The sequence below is a fragment of the Bos indicus genome, chromosome 1 (genome assembly GCF_029378745.1).
Source record: "Bos indicus isolate NIAB-ARS_2022 breed Sahiwal x Tharparkar chromosome 1, NIAB-ARS_B.indTharparkar_mat_pri_1.0, whole genome shotgun sequence".
NCBI lineage: Eukaryota > Metazoa > Chordata > Mammalia > Artiodactyla > Bovidae > Bos > Bos indicus.
The window spans coordinates 128,774,021-128,801,370 of NC_091760.1; the positions used below are offsets into that span (position 1 = coordinate 128,774,021).

Genomic DNA, 27,350 nt, shown 5'->3' on the forward strand with positions numbered 1-27,350 from the left:
CCAAACCAAACCAGACTCATAGATACAGAGAACAAAGAGGTGGTGGCCAGGAGGGTGGGGGTTGGGGTTGGGGTTGGGGTGAAATAGGTGAAGGAAGTTAAGAGGTACGCACCTCCAGTGATAAAATATCCGCAGGGATGTGACATACAGCATAAGGAATATGCTCAATAGCACTGTAATAACTTTGTATAGTGACATATGGTTACCAGATTTATCATGGTTATCGTTTCATAATGTATGCAAATGTCAGATCACTATGCAGTACACCTGAAAGTAACATAATATTTTACATCAATTATATTTCACTTAAAAAAAAAAAAAGGAGAACACAAATCCACTGGGGTGGCCTCAAAGGGACAGCAGAGAAGCTGCCAGCAGCTGAAGAGAGGTGAATCCTATTTTGCAAGAGAATATCCCAGGGACTATCCTTGATGCCTTGGCTGGGCCCCAGGCTGCCTAGCATCTACTCACTGGACTTTGGAAGAGACTTTCAGGCGCCGCACACCCGCAGTTGGGAACTGCCTGGAGTTGATGTAGGAGACCTTCTGGAGGGCACGGTTGATATTCCCGATGTCATCACCTTCCATTACCAGGACGGACTGCGAGGGGTTGAAATGATACTGGAAGACAGGGGTATCACAGGAGAGAATAGTCAGGCATGTTCACAGTTCCACGGAGACCCTCCATCTCCATACAAAGGCCACTGAGGCATCTCCAGAGCTTGTGGGAGTGCAGCAGCTGTGTGCACAGTGACTTTTAATCCCTCAATCTCTACTCTCCCCTGGTGGACTTTGGGACTGTCCTCTGTAAGATTGCCTGAGATTATAAACTCCTGGTAATACTACCCTGAGCCACAGGATAAATCCTTTTTAGTCATCATGCTCCTGTGGTCCAGCCTTTAGTGGGCTCATGCTCGAGGCTACTATGAGGTCCTTCTCAGAAACTTTCAGCTCCTGGACTGCCCACCCCTTCAGCTGACAGCCTGGAAACCAGGGGCTTCAGCTCCTTTTGCTGTCTTGACTTTGACCTTGAACTGCTCCTCCATTCACCCTGCACTCCACTTCCTCACCCCATGTCCCATCTTTTCAGCTTCCAATCATAAAGTTCATTTTTAAGTTAATGGCCTTCTCTCTGTCTTAGATCTGATTCTTGATCTTGCCTTCTTGGTGCTAAACTTTGGTTTCCCAGGACTTTTAATCACTTGATATTTACATACCTGTCACCTGCCTATCCATCCCATTTGGGGTCCCTAGTATCTCATATTCAGTGAAGGTCAAGGGGCTATGATGCTACCCACTGAGTCACTTGGGTTCTCAAACCAGATAAATTCAATCCAAACTTCTGTCTCTTCCATGGCATTATTCCATCTTCCGCAGTTACTTTATTTCTGAATGAAGCGTGGAGAACTGCTTTTGTACTAATCTGAGTTACTGACCTTGACACACTTCTGAGTAATAACTATTAGGAACTGCTATCAGTAATATGCCAGGGACTTATCTGTGGATTCAGATTTTGTATCCAGTACTCGTGTCATAGGAGAGAGAGACATGGATATATTTTAATGTAGCTACTTGCCAACAATTATTTATATTTTTGAATAGATAACATATCCACATGGTTCAAATATATATGAATATATATGTATATATATATGAATATGTGCGTGTGTGTATGTGTGTGTGTGTGTGTATATATATATATATATATATATATATATGGCTTCCCTGGTAGTTCAGTGTTGAAGAACTTGCCTGTCAATGCTGGAGACATGGGTTTGATCCTGGGTTAGGAAGATCCCTTGGAGAAGGAAATGGCAACCTACTCCAGTATTCTTTCTGGAAAATCCCATGGACAGAGAAGACTGGAAGACTACAGTCCTTGGGATCGCAAAGAGTCAGACATGACTGAGCAACTAGACAACAACAACAGTGTGTGTGTGTGTGTGTGTGTGTGTGTGTGTGTATGTGTGTGTGTGCGCTAAGTGAAATTGTCCATCTTATTTCTATTTCCTGTGAAACTAATTTCCCCAACCCCATCCCACAGGTGATCACTGTTCCATTAATTTCTTAGTACAAATTGCATTATTATTCATAATCAGTTATTTCTCCTCCTAAGAGAAGGAAATGGCAACCCACTCCAGTGTGCTTGCCTGGAGAATCCCAGGGCCGAGGAGCCTGGTGGGCTGCCGTCTATGGGGTCACACAGAGTCAGACACGACTAAAGTGACTTAGCAGCAGCAGCAGCAGTGAAAGGCTTATACAAGCCTGTCAACAGGTTTAATCACATAACTTATGGTACCCCTCTACAGGATATACATTTTTGTCCTGTTGCACTCAATAGTGGTCATGTGACTTGCTTGGCTAACAGAGAGTGGGCCAATGTATTATTTGGTTCACAACCTCGGTAGAAGATTTAACAGCCAGTTAATTCATGGTCCCATGTCCCTTTCCCTCTGCCACGAAAACTGCAAGGTTCCCCAATGGTCTAACAGCCTGGGTCTCACAGTGAGGGGGGTATGGATAAGACTGCAGCTAATTTTTAGTGGGCATGAAGTGTGTACAATTTAAAAAATTTCTATATATTGAAATTTTAAAGTCATTTGTTACTGCAGCATAACATAGCCTGTCCTGACAGTTATATTTAAGCATTTAACAAATGTGTAATCAGTGAATATAGATTCCCATTTTTTTTCTTTCTTCCACCAAAGATAGCTTGTTACATGCTATACTGTACTTTGCTTTTTCACTTAGCTTGTGTCTTGGAGGTCTTGTCTTTTTTTTTCAAGTTGTATAATATTATTTAATATTAAATAAATTATCTAAGCAGTCTTCTAATATGAACATTTGGGTTGTTTCCAATCTCCTACTAATAATGCCATAATGAATAATCTTTTATATATAACACTTTTTAAGTGTGTAAATATATCTGGAGAATAAATCCCTGAGTGAAATTGCTAGGTCAAAGGGTATATGCACTTTAAATTTTAACAATGTTGCCAAATTTCCCTTTGCTAGGGATTATATCACTATACCCTCCCTCTCACGGTGTATGAGAATGCTCTTTTCTCAAAACCTCAACAAAAGAGCATGCTGTCAAACTTTAGGATTTGTGCCAATCTGATAGGTGATAAATACTATCTTAGTGTAGTTTTATTTTGCATTGCTCTTTCCATGAAGTAGATTCAGTATATTCTGAAGGGTTTAAGGGAAACATCTATTTCAGCTTTTCCCTGATATGACCTGGATGTCTTCACAAGAGTTTCTCATTCTCTGTCTGGACCCCACTAGGATGTGGATGTCTCATGAGCACTGTGGAGCCATTGCACATGGCAACCCACTCCAGTATTCTTGCCTGGAAAATTCCATGGTCAGGGGAGCCTGGTGGGCTACAGACCATGGGGTTGCAGTCAGACACAAGTGAGCACACACAACGCACATGGTGGCCTCAGCCAACAGACGCTCAATCACTGTCTCTTTCAAGTATCATGCTAGTGTTTCATTGTTACGTTCTCTTTAAGGCCTCCCTGGCTTCCCCCACTTATGTCCCCACTGGGTTCCTATAGTGCCTATGAAATGGTTTGTTGTTGTTTAAGTTGTGTCTGACTCTTTGGGGACCCCATGGACTGTAGCCCACCAGGCTTCTCTGTCCGTGGGATTTCCCAGGTAAGACTACTGGAGTGCATTGCCATTTCCTTCTCCAGGGGAGCTTCCTGATCCAAGGATTGACCCTGTGACTCCTGCATTGTCAGGAGGATTCTTTACTACTGAGCCACTTGAGAAGCTCACGTGAAATGGTAGTATAATTATAGTGCAGTGACCATGAGCTCACTGAGGACGGGAGCTGTGACTCTTATCCCTGAATCTCAGAACTTCATCCTGAGTGCCCAGAAGTCCCTGTTAGATGAATGAGTGAATGGTCTTCCAACCCATATTTTACTCAGTATCATTTCTTTTTACTCCCCAAAAGGACTTTTTTCCAGTCACTTGTCTTTTCAGTCAAGCCTTGGTGCAAATCATCATCAGTGCTTCCCAAACCGTGTTCTCCTTTCCTTCCTGGAGGCTGTACTTCTCAGCTGCCTCAAGCCACCTGCTGGTGGGTCATGTGACTGTGTCTGCCCAATGGCATGTGAGAGGAAGTGATGCAGGCACTCTGGGCTGAGGTAGTGAAGAGCCCTGCTGGATGCCCCAGCTGTTTTCTTTCTCAACTCTGGTGTTCTAGGTAGAAAGCCTACCTCATTTCCCTGACTTAGTGTGGGAGAAAAATAAACTTTTAAGCACCAAGTGATAGAGTTTTGAAGTCATTTGCTATTGCAATTGTTTGATCCATGGGAAGAATTCAACCCTTCCCTCCCAGGCATGAGTCACATATCCAAGGCTATGTGGTACTTTTGAAAGGTCAGGGGCTGTGTAGACTTTGTACCCCAGGTCCAGAACGAGCTACAGAATACAGCTTGGGACTGTTCACTTCCCCTTTCTGGACTTCATTTCTTCATTGAAAATAATGGGGATATTAATACCTACCTGTCTGGAGCTTAAGTAAGATAATGTATATAAAGTATCTAGCACTTAAAAAAAGGTACTCATTCTATAATAGCTTTTATCATAACTCTTAATACTGTAACTGAGGCTTTGCCTATGCTGGTACCATTGCCCTCACTGTTCATCGTTCCCTATGATCCAGTTTTCTCCCATCCTCAAAGCCCTGAGCAGAGTCTCTCTGAGCTGTGACATGTGGTCCCAAGCACTGTTCCCAGTGTTGGATGTGGGAGCCTCTGGGCATATGCACAGCCTCTGGGTGATGCTACAGTGGGCCCCCGGCTGGCTTCTCTCTTGCTGGGGCTGACTCACTAGCTTAGAGTGCTCAGCTATGGAGATGCCACACACCGGTGAATCATCAGTAGTTATCAGTATTTTACAAATTATCCACTTCTGATCTGAGCAGATTCAAGATCATTCTTCTAAATATACCACTTAAGTCTCTATGTTTTCCCCTGCCCTCATCTCTACAATCCCTGCTATAGAAGTCTTCTGGTGCTTTTGCTGTCTGTCTCCTCTCCCAGAAGATTGCAAGCACCTCCAGGGCAGGGTCGGCTGACTTTTTCAGCATCACCACAAGGTCCAGTACATGATAAGCATGAGACAAGATGATGTCCCCTGCAGAAAAGGCTGATTTCTGAGCCTTGCTTGAGGGCTGCATAGGAAAATCAAGCAGTGCTTCCAGAGGAATGGACTGGCAGCAACCCATGGCATCAGCATCAGCAGAAGGCATTCCCACTGCAGCCTCCTTGAGAGAGGAGTTAGGGAATGTGTTGGATCTCTAGTGCATACACAATTCTGGCTTCCAGAGCATCCCAGAGACTGTCACAGGGCATAAGGTGGGTGCTGGCCTAGCCACCAACTCATTTTCTTACAAGATCAATTAAATCTTCCTCTAGAGTAGGTTTTGTTTGTATGCTTGTGTTGTCTTTTGTGGCATGACTAAAGGTCAGGCTGGCACTACAGGAGACAGAATGGCACTGGCATTGCCACAGGGGCAGGGGATGGCTTCTTGGGAATCAGCACTCACTCAGCCTGGAAAGCTGGTCTGTAGCCAGTGGATTCTTCTTTTGAAACAAAGAGTGATTAGACAAATGGCCTTTGCAGAACTGTCAGCTGTCCTAGAGGGTCAGGCTGGGACATCAGTTAAGTCCCTGCCTAAAGCCCTGGGCTGTTCTTGGGGAACAGACTGGCCATGGCACTCTGGGCATGTTACCCTTTCCGTTGGGCACCTGCCAGCTTTTCTGTGCTGGGCCAGAGGACGATTCACCACAATAGAGGCTATTCTGTTGCAAATATCACCCAGACTTACTTTTCAAAAGAAGCTGGGGCAGCAGCAATGCCAACTGCAAGGTCAACCCAGCAGGAGAAGGGAACTGATTTGTTCAGAGCCTATTTATCAGGTTTTCTAGGGGAGATTTGTATCTATACCTCATCTATATGGATATCTTTGCTATATCTGATATATAAATGTATGTAAGGATATATAAAATATATGTATTTTTCAATTCTTACATTGCTACACAATGATATTAAGAACATTTTACACATGAGGGAATTGGGGTTTAAAGGATTAAAGTACCTTGCCCAAGGTCACCCTTGGGCTTTGAATCTAGAAATGTTTTGTCCCAAAGTTCTTCTTCTTTCCCACACTTCCACACTAGAGATGACAAATTGGCAGGGATGAGGCTATGAAAATCAAAAGCAGATTTTCCTCAGGAATCTGAGGATTCCACTGTGTCTTGTATGGATACATAACAGCACCCCTCTTGGCCATTTACTCACTCCAGACAAGCTGGTGAAATATCCAGAAATGCACATTTTCCAGAGGAAAACAAGTGAGAAGAGGAACCCGCCTGGGTCCATGTGAGTGATCAAGGTATTTCCTTAGTTCGTGGGAGGCTCTGGCTTTTTTGGACTAGCCTGAGAGGAAGGAGGAGGCTGGGAGACAGTAGAGAAAAACTGTGCAGCGTGCTCAGTCGCTTCAGTCATGTCTGACACTCTTTGCGATCCCATGGACCATAGCCTGCCAGGCTCCTGTGTCCATGGGAATTTCCAGGCAAGAATACTGGAGTGGGTTGTCATGCCCTTCTCCAGGGGATCTTCCCAACCCAGGGCTTGGACCTGAGTCTCCTGCTGTCTCCTGCATTGCAGGCAGATTCTTTATCCCTGAGCCACCAGGGAAGCCCAGAGAAAACACTAGTCATTATTCAAAAACAAAATGAGGGATAAAAGAGGGAATGCAGGTAGGAAGCAATTTTAATCATTTTCAAGAATGTCTTCTAATCTGAGCTGTGTGGAGGAAAGAGCCTAGACTTATTTTGGATGAGTCCCTGAGCCCCAATCTCCTTATATCTGAAATGGGTCATAATACTTAATTTGTTGTGAGATGTAGGGATAATGAACCTAAAATAGCCCCCAGTGGGTGCACCGTAAGTCGTGTGTGTTATCATTAACTTTTCATACGTGATCTAGTTCTTGCCTGCTGCATCCCGAGGATGGAACAGGATCATTTGCAGTGGCTGGTTCTGAGCAGGTGGTATCCTGTCAGATTAGCCTCCTCCACCCCCCACAGCTATGAGTGCCACTGAATTTAGCGCTTCCTCTTTCACAGGCTATGATCACTAGGTAGGAATTGCTATGGTTCTTAATTCATATTTCTGAGGATGTGTGGTTTTTAAGTGCAGCACCTTTGGTTGATTGGTTCTGCAGTGCTTGGAGTCCTGACTGTAGCCCCAGGGGATGGTCCAGAGCAGAAAAGATCCACCCAGAGGCAGGGAGCAAATCCAGAATCAGAGACGGGACAGATTCAGGATCTACTGGAGGACAGATTTCTGCATCACTGGCTTGACCAAACACTGAGAGAACAGTACAAACAGGGGATCAAGGATCAAACCCCAGGCTCTGCCTGTGAGAATACCCATCTGAAATGTGCCACGAGGGCCTTGCCTGGGCCAGCTGCCAAGAAACTGACCAGTGGAAAGCTGGCCTTTGCAATTCATGTGGTCTTGTGAGTTTCCTTTGATGACAGGTGATTAGCTGTGTACCCAGGGCACCTGAGTGTGTGTTTTCATGTATGTTAAACAGTGTATTGGAAAGCCATTCTTTACATTGTCCATGTAATCCTCCCATCATCTCCCACTGACCCAGGTCCCAGGGTGAGCATTCTGAACCCCACACCTGTCCAGACCATGTTCCCTTGCATGGATGGAGCCCTTCAATAACTGCTTGCTGCCAAAAAAAGAAATACCACTTTAAAAGATGATTACTCCTTAGAAGAAAAATGACGACCAACCTAGATAGCATATTGAAAAGCAGAGACATTATTTTGCCAGCAAAGGTCCATCTAGTCAAGGCTATGGTTTTTCCTTTGGTCATGTATGGGTGTGAGAGTTGGACTGTGAAGAAAGCTGAGCGCTGAAGAATTGATGCTTTTGAAGTGTGGTGTTGGAGAAGACTCTTGAGAGTCCCTTGGACTGCAAGGAGATCCAACCAGTCCATCCTGAAGGAGATCAGCTCTGGAATTTCTTTGGAAGGAATGGTGCTAAAGCTGAAACTCCAGTACTTTGGCTACCTCATGCGAAGAGTTGACTCATTGGAAAAGATGAGTCTGATGCTGAGAGGATTGGGGGCAGGAGGAGAAGGGGATGACAGAGGATGAGATGGTTGGATGGCATCGAAGGACTTGAGTCTGAGAGAACTCCAGGAGTTGGTGATGGACAGGGAGGCCTGGAGTGCTGCGATTCATGGAGTCGCAAAGAGTCGGACATAACTGAGTGACTGAACTGAACTGAACTGAACTGAATAAGGCCCCATGATGTGGCCTCTGCCCACCTCTCTGGTCTCTTTCTAGCTTTCTTCCTGCAACTTTGGTACTTGTAACACTGACCTTCCACCTAGAATGACCTCCCTGCCCTCTCCCTCACCACTCCCTCCCTTTTTCCTGGTTGGTTCTTACTCATCCTTAACAATGTGCTGAGACTGAATTTGCCTGAGGAGTCGAATTCCTCCAAGGAGCCTTCCCTCACTGCCCGTGCCCCAGGTTCTGAAGCTCTGGAGCAGAGCTGTCTGGGTTCACATTCTGACTCTCTCTTTACTTACTCCGAGATCCTTGGAAACTTTCTCTTCCATGCCTCCATTCCTCAGGTGCAAAATGGGAATATTCATGGTATAATTCTTTTTATCATAAGGTTACCTGGGGCTTAAGGGAGTTAAATCCATAAAGCTTTTAGAACAGTGCCTGGCACCTGGGAGACCCTCAGTAAATGTTGGTGCTTGTAAATTACAGGTATCTGCTTGGACCACTGAGTTTCCCAAAGACAGTAAGCTTGGACCATTCACTTCTGTTTCCCTCTACTCTGCCCAGAACTGTTCTGTGGTTGTCTGTGGAATGTTTGCTCAAGTGACTGCTACAGAAAGAGAAGCATAATGTACCCAGACCACTGGTTCCTTCAAGGCCAGCCTGAATCACAGACCCACAAGCAATTGCCCACTAAGAACGTAAACAAGAGGCTCCTCTGTTGGAGGTGTGACTCCTTGGCCTCTGGCTAGGGACAGAAAGGCAGGGCAGCTCCATGGACAATGCTGAGTGGGGACAGATGGGAAGCAGTGGAAAACCTCTGCTCTGGTCACTGCCTCCTTGGGAAAACTTCTTAGGGCTCGAGGGCCACCCTGACTCCCAGAGAAGAGGCCAAGGGACTGCCTGCTTCCACTGGGATCTGCTATGATACAGCACAGGCTGTGATGATGTTTACCCCTCTATTTGCTCAGGACCCTGAGGCCTGAGGCTGGCATGTGCTCCCTGATCCAGGTGAGGCCAGAGCTATCCCTGCCCATTGGGGCTGAGGGGCTTGATGAGGACAGTCAGCCATATCCTGCCCCCTCAGGAGGAGCTTTTCTTAAAATGTAGCTGGGATTCCCTGGGATAACTTTAGTTATATCGTGTATGGATGACAAAAATCGTAAATCTGCTAGTATTCTCTCTGATGGGAGACATTGCCTGGAGCCCAATCTGGGCTTCAACTTAATAATGGAGGACCCAATGACCTCAGCATCTGCTTTCTAATCCCACCCCACACCAGGATGACTTTCTGTGCTAATTCATATTGTCCATGGTCCAAACTTTTAATTCTACTTTTTTTTTTTTTTGTATTTCTGAAAGGTATGATTGCATGATCCCTCAGTTCCTTTGGGCAAATAAACAACAAAGCAGCCCACCACCCAGGTAAACAGTGAAATATGACAATTCCCTTCAGGTAGACATTGAACATGTGCCTGCTTTTATGCATCAAACTGATTATCCTCAGGCTTCATCAAGGAATTTCAGGAGATGGCACAAAGTCTGTTGTGTAGTCATGGTCATGATTCTCCCCACTGTGGCCACACGTTCACCAGGCACCGTCTCTGTGTCACGTGGCAAGGAACAACTCGGCTTCCAGGAGTGCACTGGTGCTGGGTGCCTCCCCCTCACAAAGCACCATCTGACCGGGGGCTAGGCTGGCTCCTTTCTTACCTTTATTCCTTGGCCCAGGCTTTCCAGGGAATTGATATCCAGCCCTTCCTTGCAGGCCTGCAGGCAGGAAATCACCTTCTGACTGTCCATTTTGCCAGGGCGAATGGTGAGACTGGCCAGGCTGCCGTGGAAGAATTGAGCAAATCGTGGCTTGGTGACTTCTCCTCCTAAAAGATAAAGAAGCACCATTATCTGCCCTGTGGAGATTGGGCAGGCAACATTGCTTCATGGTGCCATCCGGCCATGGAGCCAAGGATGCAGTGATTGTGTCCCTTAAACCTGAGTTTTTCCTTCTAAGTGGAGAGTGCAGAGTTGTGAACACAGAATGTCAAGAGGATGTTATTGGCTGCCAAGACCTTGGCACTCCCCAGCTACACCTATTTAGGATTCTGGAACTTTGAATTTAAAACATTTACTTTCAGAGGCACAGAATGTTTTAAAACAGCAGTCCCCAAGCTTTCTGGCCCCAGGGACCAGTTTTGTGGAAGACAATTTTTCCATGGACTGGAAGAGGGGGATGGTTTCAGGATGATTCAAGCACATTAAATTTATTGTGCACTTTATCTCTATTGTTATTGCATCAGCTCCACCTTGGATCATCAGGCATTAGATTCTTGGAGGCTGGGGACTCCTGTTTTAGAAGACAGAAAGTGCCTACAGAGTCAAAGCAGGGGATAGGGAATCTTCCGGTGATGAAAGACGTGCTGTGTGTCAGGCTGTCTGCTGGGGATTTCATCGGGGTGAGCCTACAAAGAGGAATCATTGTTTCCAAATGACAGACAAGGAGCCCTGGGACTCAGAAAGGTAGAAGGACTTGCCCCAGGACATACAGCTAAACGCTGGAGCTGGCACTCTGGTTCTGGTCTGTGTGACTGCAGAGCTGGCATCTGCTACCCTGTCTTCATTTCACTGAAAGGCTGGCATGCGATTGACAGGTCCTAGAACCCTGAGTCCCTGGGCTCTGATTCTCATGGAGTTGATTTCATATCTGCTCAAATCCAAGTTCTTTGTCATATAGGGGCTTCCTTGATTCTGTTCTACCTCTGTCCTTCTTCCCCTCACCTATGTCCTTCTACTGTCTGTGCCCAGGTCAGCTCTTCAGCTGGGGAAATTGTTCAGTGTGGCTTGTGTTGCAAAGGCAGCCTGGAAGCTGCCTCCTCCCATTCTCTCCCTGATTTCCCAAAGTTCCCTAATATCAATGCCCCTTTAGGTCCAGTGGAAGCCTCAGCTCCTCCAGGAGCCCCTTCCCACTGACTTCATTGAACACAAACACTGTTCCATCCAGGGGCAGCCTACGTCAACAACCTGAGCTTTGATCTTGTACTTCAGTTTGTTCAGAGAGGTAGCCAACGTGCAGGAAAGATGGATCTGGGCAGAACTCTAGCTTTGCTAATTCTCTGTGGGAGGTTCTGTAGCCTTTCTGAGCCTGCACTCACTTGTAGGGGACACTTCTGGGTTTTGCCTCCTGGTTCTCCTGTGCTGCCTCAGTGGCCCCCTCATCAGTTTCTCTAGCACCTGGAGGGCAGGTTTCTGGAAGGTTCTGCCAGAGTAACACCACAGTGACTTCTCTGCCCATGAGTGAGCGATGCTGTGTCAGCAAAGTCTGGACCTCAGCCTGGGTGGCAGAGGACTCTCCACTGGGGGCCCTGTCTCAGTCTTACGGGAATGGGCATCCTGATACCTGCATTCCTATAGCCTTCAGAGTTCTCTCTTAGCAGCTAAGAGATTATTCTCTCTTAGCTGCTTCATTATTCTAGTGCTCTGTTACAGTCAGTGAGTTTTTATATTTTCTTGTTGAAATTACTGTGTGGTTTCTCTCTTCTGATTGGGTCCAGAATGACACACCCTCTATGTTTGCACACATACTTTTGCTCTCACCCATTCCTCCCCACACTAGATACCGCCTCTAAAGTGCTCAGGTCAGGAAGATCCCACTGCTTCTCCAAGGCCCCTCAAGCTCTCTGCTCACCTTGCCTTCTCCCTGCCCTGAGCCTTGGAACACAGATAGTTCATTTCAGTGCACCTCTAAGAACTCAGTGTTGTTAGTTAATGTACGTGTGTTTCATGTCTTCAAGAGCCTATAAGGGGTGGTTGTCAATTATGGCTGCACATTTTAATCATCTGGGAAATCTTTAAAAGAATAATTGGGACGACCCAGAGGGATGGTATGGGGAGGGAGGAGGGAGGAGGGTTCAGGATGGGGAACACATGTATACCTGTGGCGGATTCATTTCGATATTTGGCAAAACTAATATAATTATGTAAAGTTTAAAAATAAAATAAAATTAAAAAAAAAAAAGAATAAACTGATTCTGGTGCTGTATCCCACCCACAGAGGTTATGACCTTTTTTTTTTAAATAGAAGTACAGTTGATTTACAATGTCATGTTAGTTTCAACTGCACGGTGACTCAGTTATATATATATATATATATATATATATATATATATAAACACACACACACACACACATATATATATATATATATATATACATATATATATATGTTCCTTTCAAGTTCTTTTCCCTTATAGGTTATTACAAAATATTGAGTATAGTTCCCTTTGCAATACAGTAGGTCCTTGTTGTTCATTTTATATATAGTAGTAGGTATATTTTAATCCCAACCTCCTAAATTATCCCTCCCCCCGCACCCCTCTTTCCCCTTTGGTAACCATGTTTGTTTTCTATGTCTATGAGTCTCTTTCTCTTTTGTAAATAAGCTTATTTGTATCTTTGTTTAGCTTGCACATTTAAACGATATTATATTTGTCTTTCTCTGACTTCCTTCACTAAGTCCATCCATGTTGCTGCAAAGTGGCATTACTTCATTCTTTTTATGGCTGAGAAATATTCCATTATATATATATGTGTGTGTGTGTGCGTGTGTTTGTTCAGTTCTTCAGTCATGTTCAACTCTTCGCAACCTCATGACTGTAGCCCACCAGGCTTCTCTGTCTAGGAAATTTTCCATGGCAAGAATACTATAGCAGGTTGCCATTTCCTGTTCCTGGGGATCTTCCTGACTTAGAGATCTGAACTGCATCTCTTGTGTCTTCTGCATTGGCAGGTGGATTCAAAGTCATATATACATGTATATATAACATTATATTAATATATGTGTATTTATATACATACCTCACCTTCTTTGTCCATTCATCTATCTCCTTTAAGTGAATCAAACATGAAGTCAAGGTTCAGAACCACTGGGCTATAAGCTTCTTAAAGCCAGGCTTGTGCTTACTCCTAAGTGATCTCTCTGCTCTGTGCCACCTGGTGGCTTACTCTTGCCCATCCTCACACATTGCTAGAATTTATTTAAGTCTGTCTCCTGGTTGGAAGGGAGCAGTCATGCATGATTCATTGTAATGAAGACAATACTGGGCAGGTAGTAGGGGAACGGAGGACTGTTGCAGGCACTTTGCACACATTGGCTCATTTATCCCTCTCAACAACACGAGCCCCTGACCCAGTGTCACTGGGCCTCCTACATGCTGTCTGGCACACAGTGGACACTTCCTAATTGTTGGCTGGATTGAAGGAGATGCTCCAGCAGAGTAGCACCTGTGGCATCTCTCCAGCATCCACCTCACTCCTGCCCTCTTGCAATGGCAGCACTGAAGTTTGAGGGGTTGACTCGAGTTCCAGGGATGGACTCTATTTATTCAAAACTAATGAATAATTCACCTGCCAGTATAGGAGGCACAAGAGACACAGGTTAGAGCCCTGAGTCAGGAAGATCCTCTATTTAGTCAAAGCTGGGTTTCCCTTGTAGCTCAGCTGGCAAAGAATCTGCCTGCCATGCAGGAGACCTGGATTTGATCCCTAGGTTGGGAAGATCCCTTGGGAAAGGGAAAGTCTACCCACTCCAGTATTTTGGCCTAGAGAATTCCATGGACTGTATAGTCCATGGGGTTGCAAAGAGTCGGTCATGACTGGGCGACTTTCATTTTCACTTTCAGTCAGGCTGTTTTGTCTCCATTGCTCCAGTGACTGAACCAGGCATGGACTTGGGATTAGCCATACCAGGTGAAGCCAATCAGCACTTGGCATCCAAAAAGCCACAAGTGTTGGTCTAGGAGATCAAGTTTAACCCAATGAGATGAGCAGAGAAGCTAGCTGGCAGCCTCTGGGACAAGGGCTTCCATCTTCTCTCTAGAAGGTGTCTGGAACCTACTCTTGCTCTCTTTCCCTGGGGATCATTCTGTAAAGATAGAAGGCTGAGAGTGGCTGCAGCCATCCTGCAAGCAGACCAGGGACAACTAAGGCAATGCCTGGAGCTGGGGCAGAGCCAGGAGGGTACAGCAGGCTGAGCGAATCCTGAGTAGACCTCCTCACTGCTTTACTGCAGGATGTCTTCAGCTGTGGGAGCTGGGCATCCATCTTTAAGGGTTTAATCTGTTTTGACTCACGCTACCCAGAACATCTTCACATTGGAAATGAATGGACAAGGCTCTATCAAAGTGCTCTATCCACAGGTTTGACTTTGAGAGATGACCTGAGATGATCTCTCAGGCCATGGCTTTGGGTATGGGGGAGCCAATCTGGGAGTCATTGGGTTTAGGCTCCCGAGGCCCTCATGGTTAAGGTGCCCCTCACAGCCATCAGCATGCTCCTGCCCTACTGAAAGAACACTTCTGTTACCCTGCAGGAAGATGAGTATGAGCCTGGATCTGAATGGCAGACTGCCACACTCCAGGGCATCCAGGTGGTTATCTCTTCCCTGCCTTGTCTCCCACTTAGAGCAGCAGATCCAACAAGAAGTCTCAGTGACTAGGCATGAACTCTGTGCCCAATGCTGTGTGAAGTCCTCAACATACATCATCTTATTGAACCTTCATAGAACTCTTGAGAGGTAGGCATTTCCTCTATGGTTAAAGAGGAACAAACTCAGGTTTAGAGAGAAGAAAGTAGCCAAGGTCATCTAAGGAGTAATTGGTGAAATGTAGGCTTCTAGAGAGTGAGTGTATCCATCCATACTCAGGACCAGCTGGTCATTCTGGTGGTACTAGTCAGCCCAGTCTATAGAGTGTGGCTGGTACTATGGAGAAGAGCATGGAGATTCCTTAAAAAGAAAAAAAAAAAAATATCTAGGAATAAAAGTACCATATGACCCAGCAATCCCACTACTGGGCATATACCCTGGGGAAACCATAATTGAAAAAAAGACTTGTACCCCAATGTTCATTGCAGCTCTATTTACAATGGCTAGGACATGGAAACAACCTAAATGTCCATCCACAGATGAATGGATAAAGAAGTTGTGGTATATATACACAATGGAATATATATATATATATATACTCAGCCATAAAAAGGGACACATTTGAGTCAGTTGTAGTGAGGTGGATGTAGACTACACTGATGTAGTCAGTATAGTGAGGAACCCAGAGCCTGTTACACAGAGTGAAGTACGTCAGAAAGAGAAAAACAAATACCATATAGTAATGCATACATATGGAATCTAGAAAAATGGTACCAATGAACCTATTTGCAGGGCAAGAATAGAGACACAGACATAGAGAGCAGATGGGAAGAAGGTGGGACAAATTGAGAGAGTAGTGTTGAAACACATACATTAACCATGTGTGAAGTGGATAGCTACTGGGGAGTTGCTGTATAAAACACAAGGAGCTCAAACTGGTGCTTTGTGATGACCTAGAGGGGTGGGATGGGGTGGTGGGTGGAAGGGAGGTTCAAGATGGAGGTCACATAAGTATATTTATGGCTGATTCATGGTGATGTATGGCAGAATCCAATACAATATTTTAAATCAGTTATCCTCCAATTAAAATTAAATCGGAAAAAATAGAGTGTAGCTGGGAGAGAGCCCTTGTGGTCTGCCACCCAGAGCCCCTCATCTGCTCACTCACCACTCACCATCCTTTACACTTTCCTGGGTTCCAGAACATCTTCCTACACACTATTTTCACTCAGCAAAACATCCATGTTTTCTATTTTTGACTTAAGAATCCTAGACCTACGATGCACTCTATTTATTAATGACACGACTCCAGGAAAGCAATTCAATTAGCATTGTGCAATAGGAGGCTAGCAAAAACTAGAAATATACTTGCACTCAGAGGTGGTTGTGATGCAGGATTTAAAAAAAGAGTGGATACATATACTGAAAAATCTTTCTGTTTAATATCTAGGGTGTCTGCACACACCACATGGCTTCTCTGCTAACATTTAGACATACATATGCTCATGAATTATTGTAAGAAAAGAAAATAACCTGATTTCCAATACAAAGAACCTTCTCCAAATATTTGCAAACACAGATTCCTAAGGCTAGATCTGCACACATTTTTAAAGTGTTTGCTGTTTGCCTAGCATTCTGTTTGATTCAGCTGATGATAAGATAGGACTGTGTTTTCCAGGAGCTCACATTCAGTTGGGAGAATAAAGTATAGACACTGGAAAAGTAAAATAAAAATGTAAGAGTAAATTGCCAGTTCAGTTCATTTCTTAAGGCAGTGCATGATTAATTTCCAAACACATGATATAGAAAATACATCCAACAGATCAGGGGGGAAAATAATAGCCGTGATTTATCAAGTCCCCAGGGCTTCCCTGGTGGCTCAGATGGTAAAGAATCTGCCTGCAATACAGGAGACCTTGGTTTGATCCCTGGGTCCAGAAGATCCCTTGGAGAAGGGAGTGGCTACCCACTCCAGTACTCTTGCCTGGGAAATCCCATGGACAGATGAGCCTGGTGGGCTACAGTCCATGGGGTCACAGACAGTTGAATACGACTGAGCTACTAAAACACACAGGTGGTGCTAGTGGTAAAGAATCCACCTGCCAATGCAGGAGACTCAAGAGGTGCAGTTCGATCCCTGGGTTGGGAAGATCCCCTGGAGAAGGAAATGGAAACACACTCCAGTATTCCTGCCTGGAGAATACCATGGACAGAAGAACCTGGCAGGATATGGTCCATAGGGTCACAAAGAGTTGGGCATGACTGAAGCAACTTACCACACACACACACTGGGTCCTTAAAACATGACAATTTCTTCCCCAGGGTATTTTATTTAATAATGCTTAAGTTGCAGGATAGTACTTTTGAGATCATAGTCTGTCTCTTCTGATTTCTTTCATCTTACCCTCAGTTTAAACGCATCTCTGTCTTGTGCTCACTGCTGCAAGAACGGTTGACAGGAGGGAGAGAAGATGGGGCTTGGAGCGGAGTTGCTTCCTCAATTTCATCTCAAGTCCTAAATTTAGAAGGGTGGGGAAGATGTATCTTCAACATCCTTGGAAAATAGAGGAAGGAAAAATCTGCCTTTCCCCAGTCTAGGAGATGATACTCCAAGACTCAGGTTTTGCTTGCTCTCAAGCTTTTGACCTGAGTGCCATACAATGCATATGGCTGGGAGGGTTCAAGCAGAATTTCTTGGAGGATCTCATAATTGGGCTGCTTCAGAAAGATGAGGACAGGTTGGGATTGATACAAGGCTGAGGGTGAATGTCCAATTACACGGAGTTCTGTAGACACTGAATGATTTCAGCACCAACTCCCAATGATTTGTGTCAAGTTTACTGGGAAACACAGTTCTCATGAAAAATAATGGTCTTTGGCAAAAGTGATTTAACATAGCTTGTGTTATTCTGAGCCAGAGTTTTCATTCAGCTTTCTTTCCACTGAGAGGTGGGCCCACCAACTATACACATAGCTTTAGAATCAGTAATATTCACTTTCCTCTGAGTAAAAGACCTGTGTTGTGTGAATGGACAAAGTAGCTTCCCTTTGCAAAGTATGTGTGGGATGCTGCTGGTCTTTTTTTTTTTTTTCTTGCTGTCATTCCCACAGCTATTTAGTCTGAGAAGCACATAGAAAGGAGGGGTGGGGGCATATTCCCTCCTGCTTGGGTTGGATGCTGCTCTGTGCATGGCTTGTTGATGGGGATGCCCCTCAATGAACACAATTTCACAGATGGTTAGCTATCAATTTTGAGCAATGCAAATGGTGAGACCATTGGAAATCTTGCTTTCTCTCATTTCAGTGATGGAGATACCCACTGAATGCAAAGACTAAGTGAAGTGTGTAATAGACTCCCATAAACTGTGGCTTTAAAACCTGTGCACAACCCCAGGGTTTAGAACTGTAGTTGTAAGGACTGGTGGTCAGGGATGCTCTGCCCTCAGGGCTGGCCATGACACAGTCTCAGCAGGCTTTCTCGATCCTTTGGTTGTTATGTCTCCGTCCTTCCAGCATTTTCAGTGAACATTTACATGGTGGGTTCTAAGTTCATAAGAAACATATGACTTATGGGATGACCCCAAAAGTCAGTACTCTGGCGTTAGGCACCTAGATTCACAAAGCTGGAATGGCCCTTATATATCAACCAGAATGGCTCCACCATTCTCCAGGAGCACAGAGGCAAGACACAGTCTTCAAAGACCCAGAGCAAGTAAGCAGCAGCAGTAGCAGTAAGGATTTAGAATTCTTTTCTGACTCTAGATTCAGCCCTCCTGTTAAACCAAGATGCCCAGTGGGCTAGTCATTATCTTTGGCCTCAGCTTGACTTTGTCTGATCTGGGGAAGAAAGCCCGGGGAGTCCTGGCAAATGGTTTGCCTGTAGATTCCAGAATCTTCTGGCCTTCCTTGCTTGGCTATTAAATGCCATCTGGTTCTACATATCTCTAGAAGCAGAGGTGGGTGTGGCAGTGTAATTAATGCTGTGGGTGACACAGTTCTCGGTGCAAACCAGGCTCTAGGTGACCCTTCCCAAGGTCCTTATGTTCTCTGTGTCTGTTTCCTCATGAGCAAAATGGAGATGATAATCACAGCCACAACATAGGGTTGTTAAAGAAAAGCCAAGCCAGAGCTAAGCACAGTGCAGGAACTCAAAACTAGCAGTCAGTTTTGGTGCCAGCAAGAACCAAGGAGCTCTGAGATGAGATGATGTCATGGGAGTCTTCTCTTTCTTCAGGGGTCTCTTTCTTTTTTTTTTCCTCCCTGCCATAGTGTGTCTCTCAGACAAGTTAAAATGATACTCAGAATTAAAATGGCCTTTTTCTCTAAGACCCTTGTTAAAATTTTCTAATTAATGTAACTTTTAGAATGAGATTCAAAGTTTAAATTGTAACTCAGTTATCCTGTTTCCACACATAAATCACCAAATTTTAAAGCTGATTTCATCTGTGTTGTCTTTAGACCAATATACCCTTATGCCAAATGAAATCTAGGGCATAGAATCATCTTTTCTTGATTTTTAAATACAGACAATGCTAAGAGACACTGTGTTAGTCACCCCTGTGTATCAGACATGAGCCATACACCTCTGTCAAAACAAACTCAAAACTGGGATATAATTCAATAACCAATAATTATTGACCTTCTCCAGGACATAACATAGGAGGGAAGGGGAGTCTTTGAGAGCAGACAGTCCTTGCTTTCTGCAAATCCATGCCTTAGTGGGGGATAGAGACCTCCATTAATAACTCCAATGAGATGGTTCCCAAACAGTGCTCCAGGAACACTAATCTACACAGAGTGACTTCCATAGTGAAATAAGACTGAGAACCACAGGTTAGGTAATGTCAAACTATTGGTTTCTTGGTGAGTTTCTGAGAGCTTTGAATAAACAAAGGTGCATTGTGACTCTTCAGTGTGGGCCGTGGGGATGGCTTATATGTTTTCCCAAACTAGACCTTGGCCTCCTTGTGGAACCTGGGGGACCCAAGCTTCATGAAGCCTTGGGGAAATTCCACTTGAATGTAAGGCAGACTATGCTAGCACATGCCTCTCTCTCAGCAGCAGAGACCTCCAGGGATGCAGAATAATTTCAACACAGACTTTATTAAGAGAATTTGTATTAAATTAGACCAAGTTTATTAAGTGATGACATGCGCTCCAGGTATGTACTAATTTTAGTGTCTGGCAAAAATAATGACCTGAAAATGTACACCAGATCTCGGGACCACATGTGGCTCCAATTCCCCTCTGTCTGAGGAACAGATGCTATTGATTACTGCAACTTTCAGCATCATTTCTGCCTTTTTATTACTTTTTTTGGCCATTCGTATTCTTTGCCTCAGCCCCTCCCAAAAGCCACAAGTAAGTGGGGTTCTGTGTCTTTTCCTTAACAGAGTCTAATTTTTAGAACTAGCCCCTTCCCTATCTCCTGCTGCTTTGTTTGTTAAGTAGCGGGTAGGACTCAGCCAGACCAGGAGCTAGGGTAGAAGGCCCTCCTCATCCAACACCAGGGGGTACTATCGTTAGGAAGAGGCAAAGCTGGACGCTCTAGGAAGGCCAAGGTCCAGAGCAGTGGAGGAGAGTCCCCAGCAGAGGCAGAGATGAGGTGGTCGCTGGGGACAGAGCCACAAGCAGGGACGACAGTGATGAGCTCTGCCAAGAGCAGATAAGGCTCAGGCAGGGGGCAGGGTGGTACCTTCTTAAATGCGTGTTTACAGCTATGCTTCTTCAAACACGTTTAGCCATTTCATTAAAACAACCCTAGCTCTGATATCATATAAAATTAGTAAGTCAGAGCTTCTCCGGTTGTCGTGATGGGGGAGAGGTGCTCTGGAGTGTCACCTGCTGGGTCATCTCTGTGGCTGGCACATCAGTAGCCTTCCTGACTCACTCCCATGACAACTGAGTTATAGGGCCTGGGTGGCTGGACCCAGGGTAGAGGTCCAGACACAAAGAAGATTATATAATTTTTATCACATATGAGTAGAACTTGAATTTTTGTTGTTAGAAATGGATGAATAGGGACTCTAAGGAAAAGGACAAATTAATTAGTCTTTTAAACAATCTTCCCACATGCCATGACCCAGAGAGAGACAAGGGACCTGGTATTTGTCTAAAGGCAGCAGTTTCTCAGTCAGCACAGACAGATTTTGGCCAGGAGAGAGGGTCTGGCTCCATCCTGAAAATGCTGACACAGAGCACAGAGGTGATGGCTAGGTGGCACACAGCAGCCACACAGAGACAGGACTCTCTTGAGATGCAAGGTCCATCCTGACTTCAAAAGCCCTTGCCTAGAATTAAGATATGCTGCCTGCTTGAGGCCATCCTGGCAATATTTACTAAGTGTAAATGAAGTCTCATTTTTTTTAATTACTGGAAAAATACCCATGAAAATGAAGTTCCACTGATTACTCTGGCTTTCCAATTCAATCACAGGACACAGTAGACTAATTGGGGCGGCAGAGTCCTGCCCAGCCTCTGAGCTGGAGCCTCTGAGTTCCAGCTCTGAGTTCCCGGGAGCACCCAGCAAGCAGCTGCTAGCACATTATTTTCTATCCCCATTGTTAACCCCCTGAATGGAAATTTCACAAATGGGAACTGGTTCCCTTGCCAACCTCAAAAGTACCTGAAAAACTCCCCACAATTACAGTCCCAAAGGGGCCTGTTCACACAGCGGGCTTATAATGTGTGTATAAGTGGAGTTTGGAAGGCTTAGAAACATGCCGAGGCAAGGGCTGTATTACTGACTATCAATTTCACAGCACTGTGTCCTATTGAAAGACCTTTTGATGTCTCCTCCCAAGACAAAGGGTACTTCCTTCGTAGCTCAGTCAGTAAAGAATTTGCCTGCAAAGCAAGAGACCTGGGTTCTATTCCTGAGTCAGGAAGATCCCTTAGAGAAGGAAATGGCAACCCACTCCAGTATTCTTGCCTGGAGAATGCTATGGACAGAGGAGCCTGGCAGGTTAGAGTCCATGGGGTCACAATAGTTGGACACGACTTAGCGACTAAACCACCACCCAAGACAAAAACATAGCTCCAGGGAGCATGTAAATATTCATGAGAATCCAAGCTCCTAACAAGGCAAGATGCACCCTATGGTCTGGTCTCAACTCTATCTCTTCCTCCTCTCCACTCATTCTGATCCACGCACATTCCAGTGATAGGCACCCTGGGCATGCCAACATCAAGCTGCTCTGCCATGGCATATGCTGTTGCTACCTTTATCAGCCTAGTGAACTCATACTCATCCCCAAAAGCTAAGTTTTAAAGACTTTAAGGGATTTTTCTCCCATGCTGAAAATTCACCAAAGATTATCTTTCCTTTCAGAAAAGATACCTAAATCTTCTCCGCGCTCAGAAGCCTGGATGATGAGTTCTCTCCTACAACATCAGCCCCATCTTCCCGTGCTTGTCTTCTGACTGACTCTTTCCCAGGCTCAGTGACCTTCTTTATGACCTAGAGATGGACCTGGCTGGCCAGGGCCTGTCTGTGAGGATTAGTCCTGGGGAAGGGGAGAAGGTCAGTACGTTCAGGGAGCTGTGGGGAAGCTGGAATCACAGAAGCCAAAGTGTACCAAGGTCTTGTGGAAAATCTACCATATAGGGTTTAGGTGCAAGGAGGAGGTAGAGGAGGCAACCAGCAGATGTTTTCAAATTTACACATTCATTCAACTGAAACATGCCAAGCACACTCCAAATGCCTGCACCGAGTCCTTATAATAACCTTGCAATACAGGTATTACTCTAGATAAGGAGATAGGTGAGAAAGTATTAATAGGAACTCAAGGAAGTTAGATATTCTGCAGGTTTCCACTGCAGGCTGGGATGATGGGGCTCAGATGTGGTCCCTGAGGGCTGCTAGGGAAGTCATGGTAAGGTTCATGGTGACATGATTAGGGCCCTTTCTTTCTTTTTTAAATTAATTAATTTATTTTAATTGGGGAATAATTTCTTTACAATATTGTGATGGTTTCTGCCATACATCGACATGAATCAGTCATGGGTGCACATGTGTCCCCGCATTCTGAACCCCCCTCCCACCTCCCTCCCCTACCCCATCCTTCTGGGTTGTCCCAGAGGACCAGCTTTGAGTGCTCTGCTTCATTCATCAAACTTGTACTGGTCATCTATTTTACATATGGTAATATACATGTTTCAATGCTCTTCTTTCACGTCATCCCACCCTTGCCTTCTTCCACATAATCCAAAAGTCTGTTCTTTACATCTGTGTCTCTTTTGCTGTCTTGCATATAGGATCATCGTTACTATCTTTCTAAATTTCACATACATGCATTAAAGTGCTGTATTGGTGTTTCTCTTTCTGACTTACTTCACTCTGTATAATAGGCTCTGGTTTCATCCACCTCATTAGAACTGATTCAAATGCATTCTTAGCGCTCTTTCTTATGGGCAGCATCCAATCTATGTCCCAAAATATCTGCGGCCTGGCTGTGGCATCTAGCTGGGGCATGCAACCACATGAGAGGGCTGTTGTTCTAACACTGTGTTCAGTGACTAATGATTCCTGGGCAACCTCTGAATTAGTGCCTTGCTATACTAACTAGTTCCATGGGCTCGCGTCAGATGACACAGTCTTCCTCTCCTCATATCCTGGGGAATTCTGCAATACTGAGGGAGCTCTTATCACATTCTATGAAACGTTTGAGAAGATTTTTACTGTCATGTGATGTACATCAGACTTCAAGTAGGTGACTTCTACTCAAAAATACACTCTTACTCAGCCATAAAAAAAGAATGAAATAATGCCATATGTAGCTACATGGATGGACCTAAACATTATCGCACAAGGTGAAGTAAACCAGACAAATATCATTGATAATGCTTATATGTTGAATCTAAAAAAAAAAAAGAGATACAAATGAACTTATATACAAAACAAAAACATGAGAAAGTAGCACTGACATATATATACTATCATGTGTAAAACAGATAACTAGTGGGAAGCTGCTTCATAACACAGGGAGCCCAGCCTGATGCTCCGTGATGACCTAGAGGGCTGGGCTGGGGGTGGGGTGGGAGAGAGGCTCAAGAGGGAGGGGATATACATTACATATAGCTCATTCATATTGTTGCACTGCAGAAACCAACAAACATTGTAAAGCAATTATCCTCCAATTAAAAATTAAAAAAAATAATGCTAAATAAATTCTTTTCGTTAAATAACAAATATATTTAAAAACTGGGGGAAAAAAAAAAAACCCAGATACAGACTTACAGACAGAAAACAACCATGGTTATCAAAAAAGGAAAGAGGGGAATGGATAAATTAGGAATTTGGATTAAAATATACACACTACTATAAACACAATAGATAATCAAGGACCTACTATTTAGCACAGGGAAGTCTACTCAAGATTTTGCAATAACCTATAAGGGAAAAAAATTTGAAAAAGAAGTGTGTATATATATACACACATATATATACATATATATATATACATATATATATTCAGTTATATATATATAACTGAATCACTTTGCTGTATACCTAAAACTAATACAACAATGTAAATCAACTATACTTCAATTAAAAAAAAATACACTGTCTTCCGTTGCCTCATTCCTGCTTTGTCTCCTTCCTGGGTTTTGGCCCTAGTGCTCCCAGGGCTGCACCGTGTGCCCTTCTTGCCATCTTCTCTTGCATGGAGCTGCCCAGAATTTACTCTTTGTCCCAACCCAGAGGGGTTTATGTCTCCCCTAGAGGGAGCCAGTCCTCCCAAGTCATAATCTTGTACCACAACCCACCTTTTTCCTCCGCCCCCACAGCAAATGGTCAAGGTCTCAAATCTTAGTAACCCTCAAAGAAGGCATCATCAGGAGTTTGAGGAGTCATCTCCAAGTACTGATCTGCTTATTTGAGGAGCATTTTACTTCCCCTCTGGTCTCTCACTGATACTTCAAAGAACCCCAGCTGTTAAAGGGAGCAAAGACAAAGATGCTCACAAATCTGAGTGGGGAACAGAAAGGCTAGATGCACGCTCAGAGAGCTGGCTCTCCTACTTCCAAAGAGGTGATGAGTCTGGGTTGGGGACTGGAGGAGAAGCAGCAGCAGAGGAAGTGACTTCCCAGAACAGAGAGTCGGGATCTTAGACAATTTGAGTGGGAATAAAGAGAGATCCTTGGCTCCTGACAAGTGTAGAGAGCAACAGAGCCAACTGGCAATTTTTTATACCAGATTCCACTTGCAGGCTTTTCTCTACACAGCCCCAGTTTGAAACCAGATAAGGTTCCAGAATAATAAAATGCATTAGCAACTCAGAGGCAATTCTGAAATTGCTCCTGTTGATCTAAAGTCAAAATCTGGTCTCAAGCCAAGTGCTTTATTATTACACAAGGTTAGTGCTTGGATTCATCCTTAACTTTTTAAGTCCTGTTTTATTAGTAGGGGATACTATATTTTCCTGGCTGAAGCTCATACCACTTGCTTTGCCCTTTTCTCTGCCTGTACCTTTGATGGACTGTACACTGATAGGCCAGGGAGAAGGGCTGGACCTAAGGGTTACCTTGCCAACAAGCGCCGACTGTCAGTTGCATGGCAATGTGAGATGGATGAATGGGCCAATCGTTAGTCACCAGGTATGGTTCATACGTTGCTCCATCCATGTATAAGGTGACCACAGGAAACTCCACATTGATGACATAGTAATGCCATTCTTTGTCACAAATCTAGTGAAAAGAAAGAGAAGCAACACTTAAAATTGAATATGCAATAAAACATCCAATAGACTTTTATTCCAATTATGAAAGAGGGAGAAGAGACCTTTAGGTTAACAATGTTTATTGCAAAGAACTCAGTGAACATAATGGCTGATATGCACTGAGGTTATAGAAACGCACATCAGATATGATGGAGCAAACCATGGAATTGAGGAACACCTGGGAAACTTATCATTAGGTAAATATCTGACTATGGACAGATTATCTTGGTCGGCAAGTTCTGGTGGACAGGTGGGGGTGTCAACTTAAATTTGCTCTGTGTGAGCAATAGTGAGTGAGTGAGTGAAGTCGCTCAGTCATGTCCAATTCTTTGTGACCCCCATGGACTATAGCCTACCAGGCTTCTCCATCCATGGGATTCTCCAGGCAAGAATACTGGAGTGGGTTACCATTTTCTTCTCCAGGGGATCTTCCTGACCCAGGGATCAAACCCAGGTCTTCTACATTGGAGGCAGATGCTTTAACCTCTGAGCCACCAGGGAAGCCCAAAAATGTTTTTCGAAGCTTGAGGATGGATGGTGCTACAAAAAGCAAGATGCTAGACTGGAAGTAGAAATGAAGATGAAGATAGAGAAGGCGCAGAGGAAGGGAAAAAGAAAGAACAAAATAGAAGAGGAAGAAATTAGGAGTTATGAGCAAGGACAGAGCAACAGACAAAGGAAGAAGGAGTTTCATAAGAACAGAAAACCTTCAATTCCTTTGTCTCTATATTAATGCTTGCCCAAGGAGCTGTTGTAGTCTCATGCTCCCTTCAACTGAAGCAAAATAAATTCTGAGACAGAGTCTTCCCAAGAAGATTCAGCTTCATCCCTCCTTAGAGTCCCTGGGAAGCCAAAGAAGGATGACAATGAGTCCTCCTGGCTGAACTTGGTACAGAGCGCACTCACATTCATGTCTGCTCATAGTTTTAGTACCTAAGACTTTTGGTCTTAGACCTGGGAACCAAAACCTAACCTTAATGGGTGGGTAGAGACATTTGGAGCCAGGATAAAGTCACTATTCCTGACCTCAAGGTACTCAAATCCCACTTGTTGTTCAGTCGCTAAGTCATGTTTGACTCTGTACCTCCATGGCAGACTCCTCTGTCGTTCACTATCTCCCGGAGTTTGCTCAAATTCATGTCCATTGAGTCGGTGATGCTATCTAACCATCTCATTCTCTGTTGCCCTTTTCTCATTCTGCCCTCAATCTTTCCCAGCATCAGGGACTTTTCCAGTGAGCCAGCTCTTTGCATCAGGTGACCAAAGTATTGGAGCTTCAGCTTCAGCAGCAGTCCTTCCAATGACTATTCAGGGTTGATTTCCTTTAGGATTGACTGGTTTGATCTCTTTGCAGTATGATCCAAATTAGAAACCAACATGGCATGTCTTGGGAAAGGAGCTAGGAAGAATAAAAGGTGGCAAGGCTGGGGAATGGCACCCCCTTCCTCCAATCCAAGCAAGTGCCTTAGAAGTCACATTAGACTCCATCTCTTCCCCACTCCCTCCCCCTCAGATCCTTCTGCATCCTCTTGTCTTCATCGCCCCTGTCATCTGTGGCAGCAGAGACAGATGAGTTCTGCAGGAAGGTGACCCCCAAGTGAGGGCATCGAAGTCCTCCTTACACCCCACTCTGGATTAAATGTGCTGTTTCTCATGAATAGATAACACCAACAGGGATGCTAAATGATCTTTTCCCTTTCATTTTAGAGTAAGATTTTTTCCCCTTAATGTTCTTTTTATACTGTCTTGTCTCATGTCTCAGAAAATTACTCCTTTTGAAGTCCATTAACCTGATAAAGGCTGATGAATATTTTAGGGACCCTTGAAAGGTAAGCAGGAGGGTTCCAGGCAGACACTTCCAAAATCCTGTTACGCTT

At 44.5% G+C, this 27,350-nt stretch overlaps 1 protein-coding gene across 2 annotated transcripts in view; it reads right to left on the reverse strand.

Annotated features, from left to right (window-relative positions):
- CLSTN2 (calsyntenin 2) overlaps window positions 1-27,350 on the reverse strand; it is a 745,907-nt gene that overhangs the window by 25,549 nt on the left and 693,008 nt on the right. For both annotated transcript variants that reach the window (XM_070794086.1, XM_070794095.1), the window contains exons 9-11: window positions 25,279-25,441; window positions 10,048-10,214; window positions 472-620 (exon numbers count right to left, since the gene is read on the reverse strand). In XM_070794086.1, the coding sequence (XP_070650187.1) occupies window positions 472-620; window positions 10,048-10,214; window positions 25,279-25,441 (479 nt within the window). The remainder of the gene's footprint in view (window positions 1-471; window positions 621-10,047; window positions 10,215-25,278; window positions 25,442-27,350) is intronic.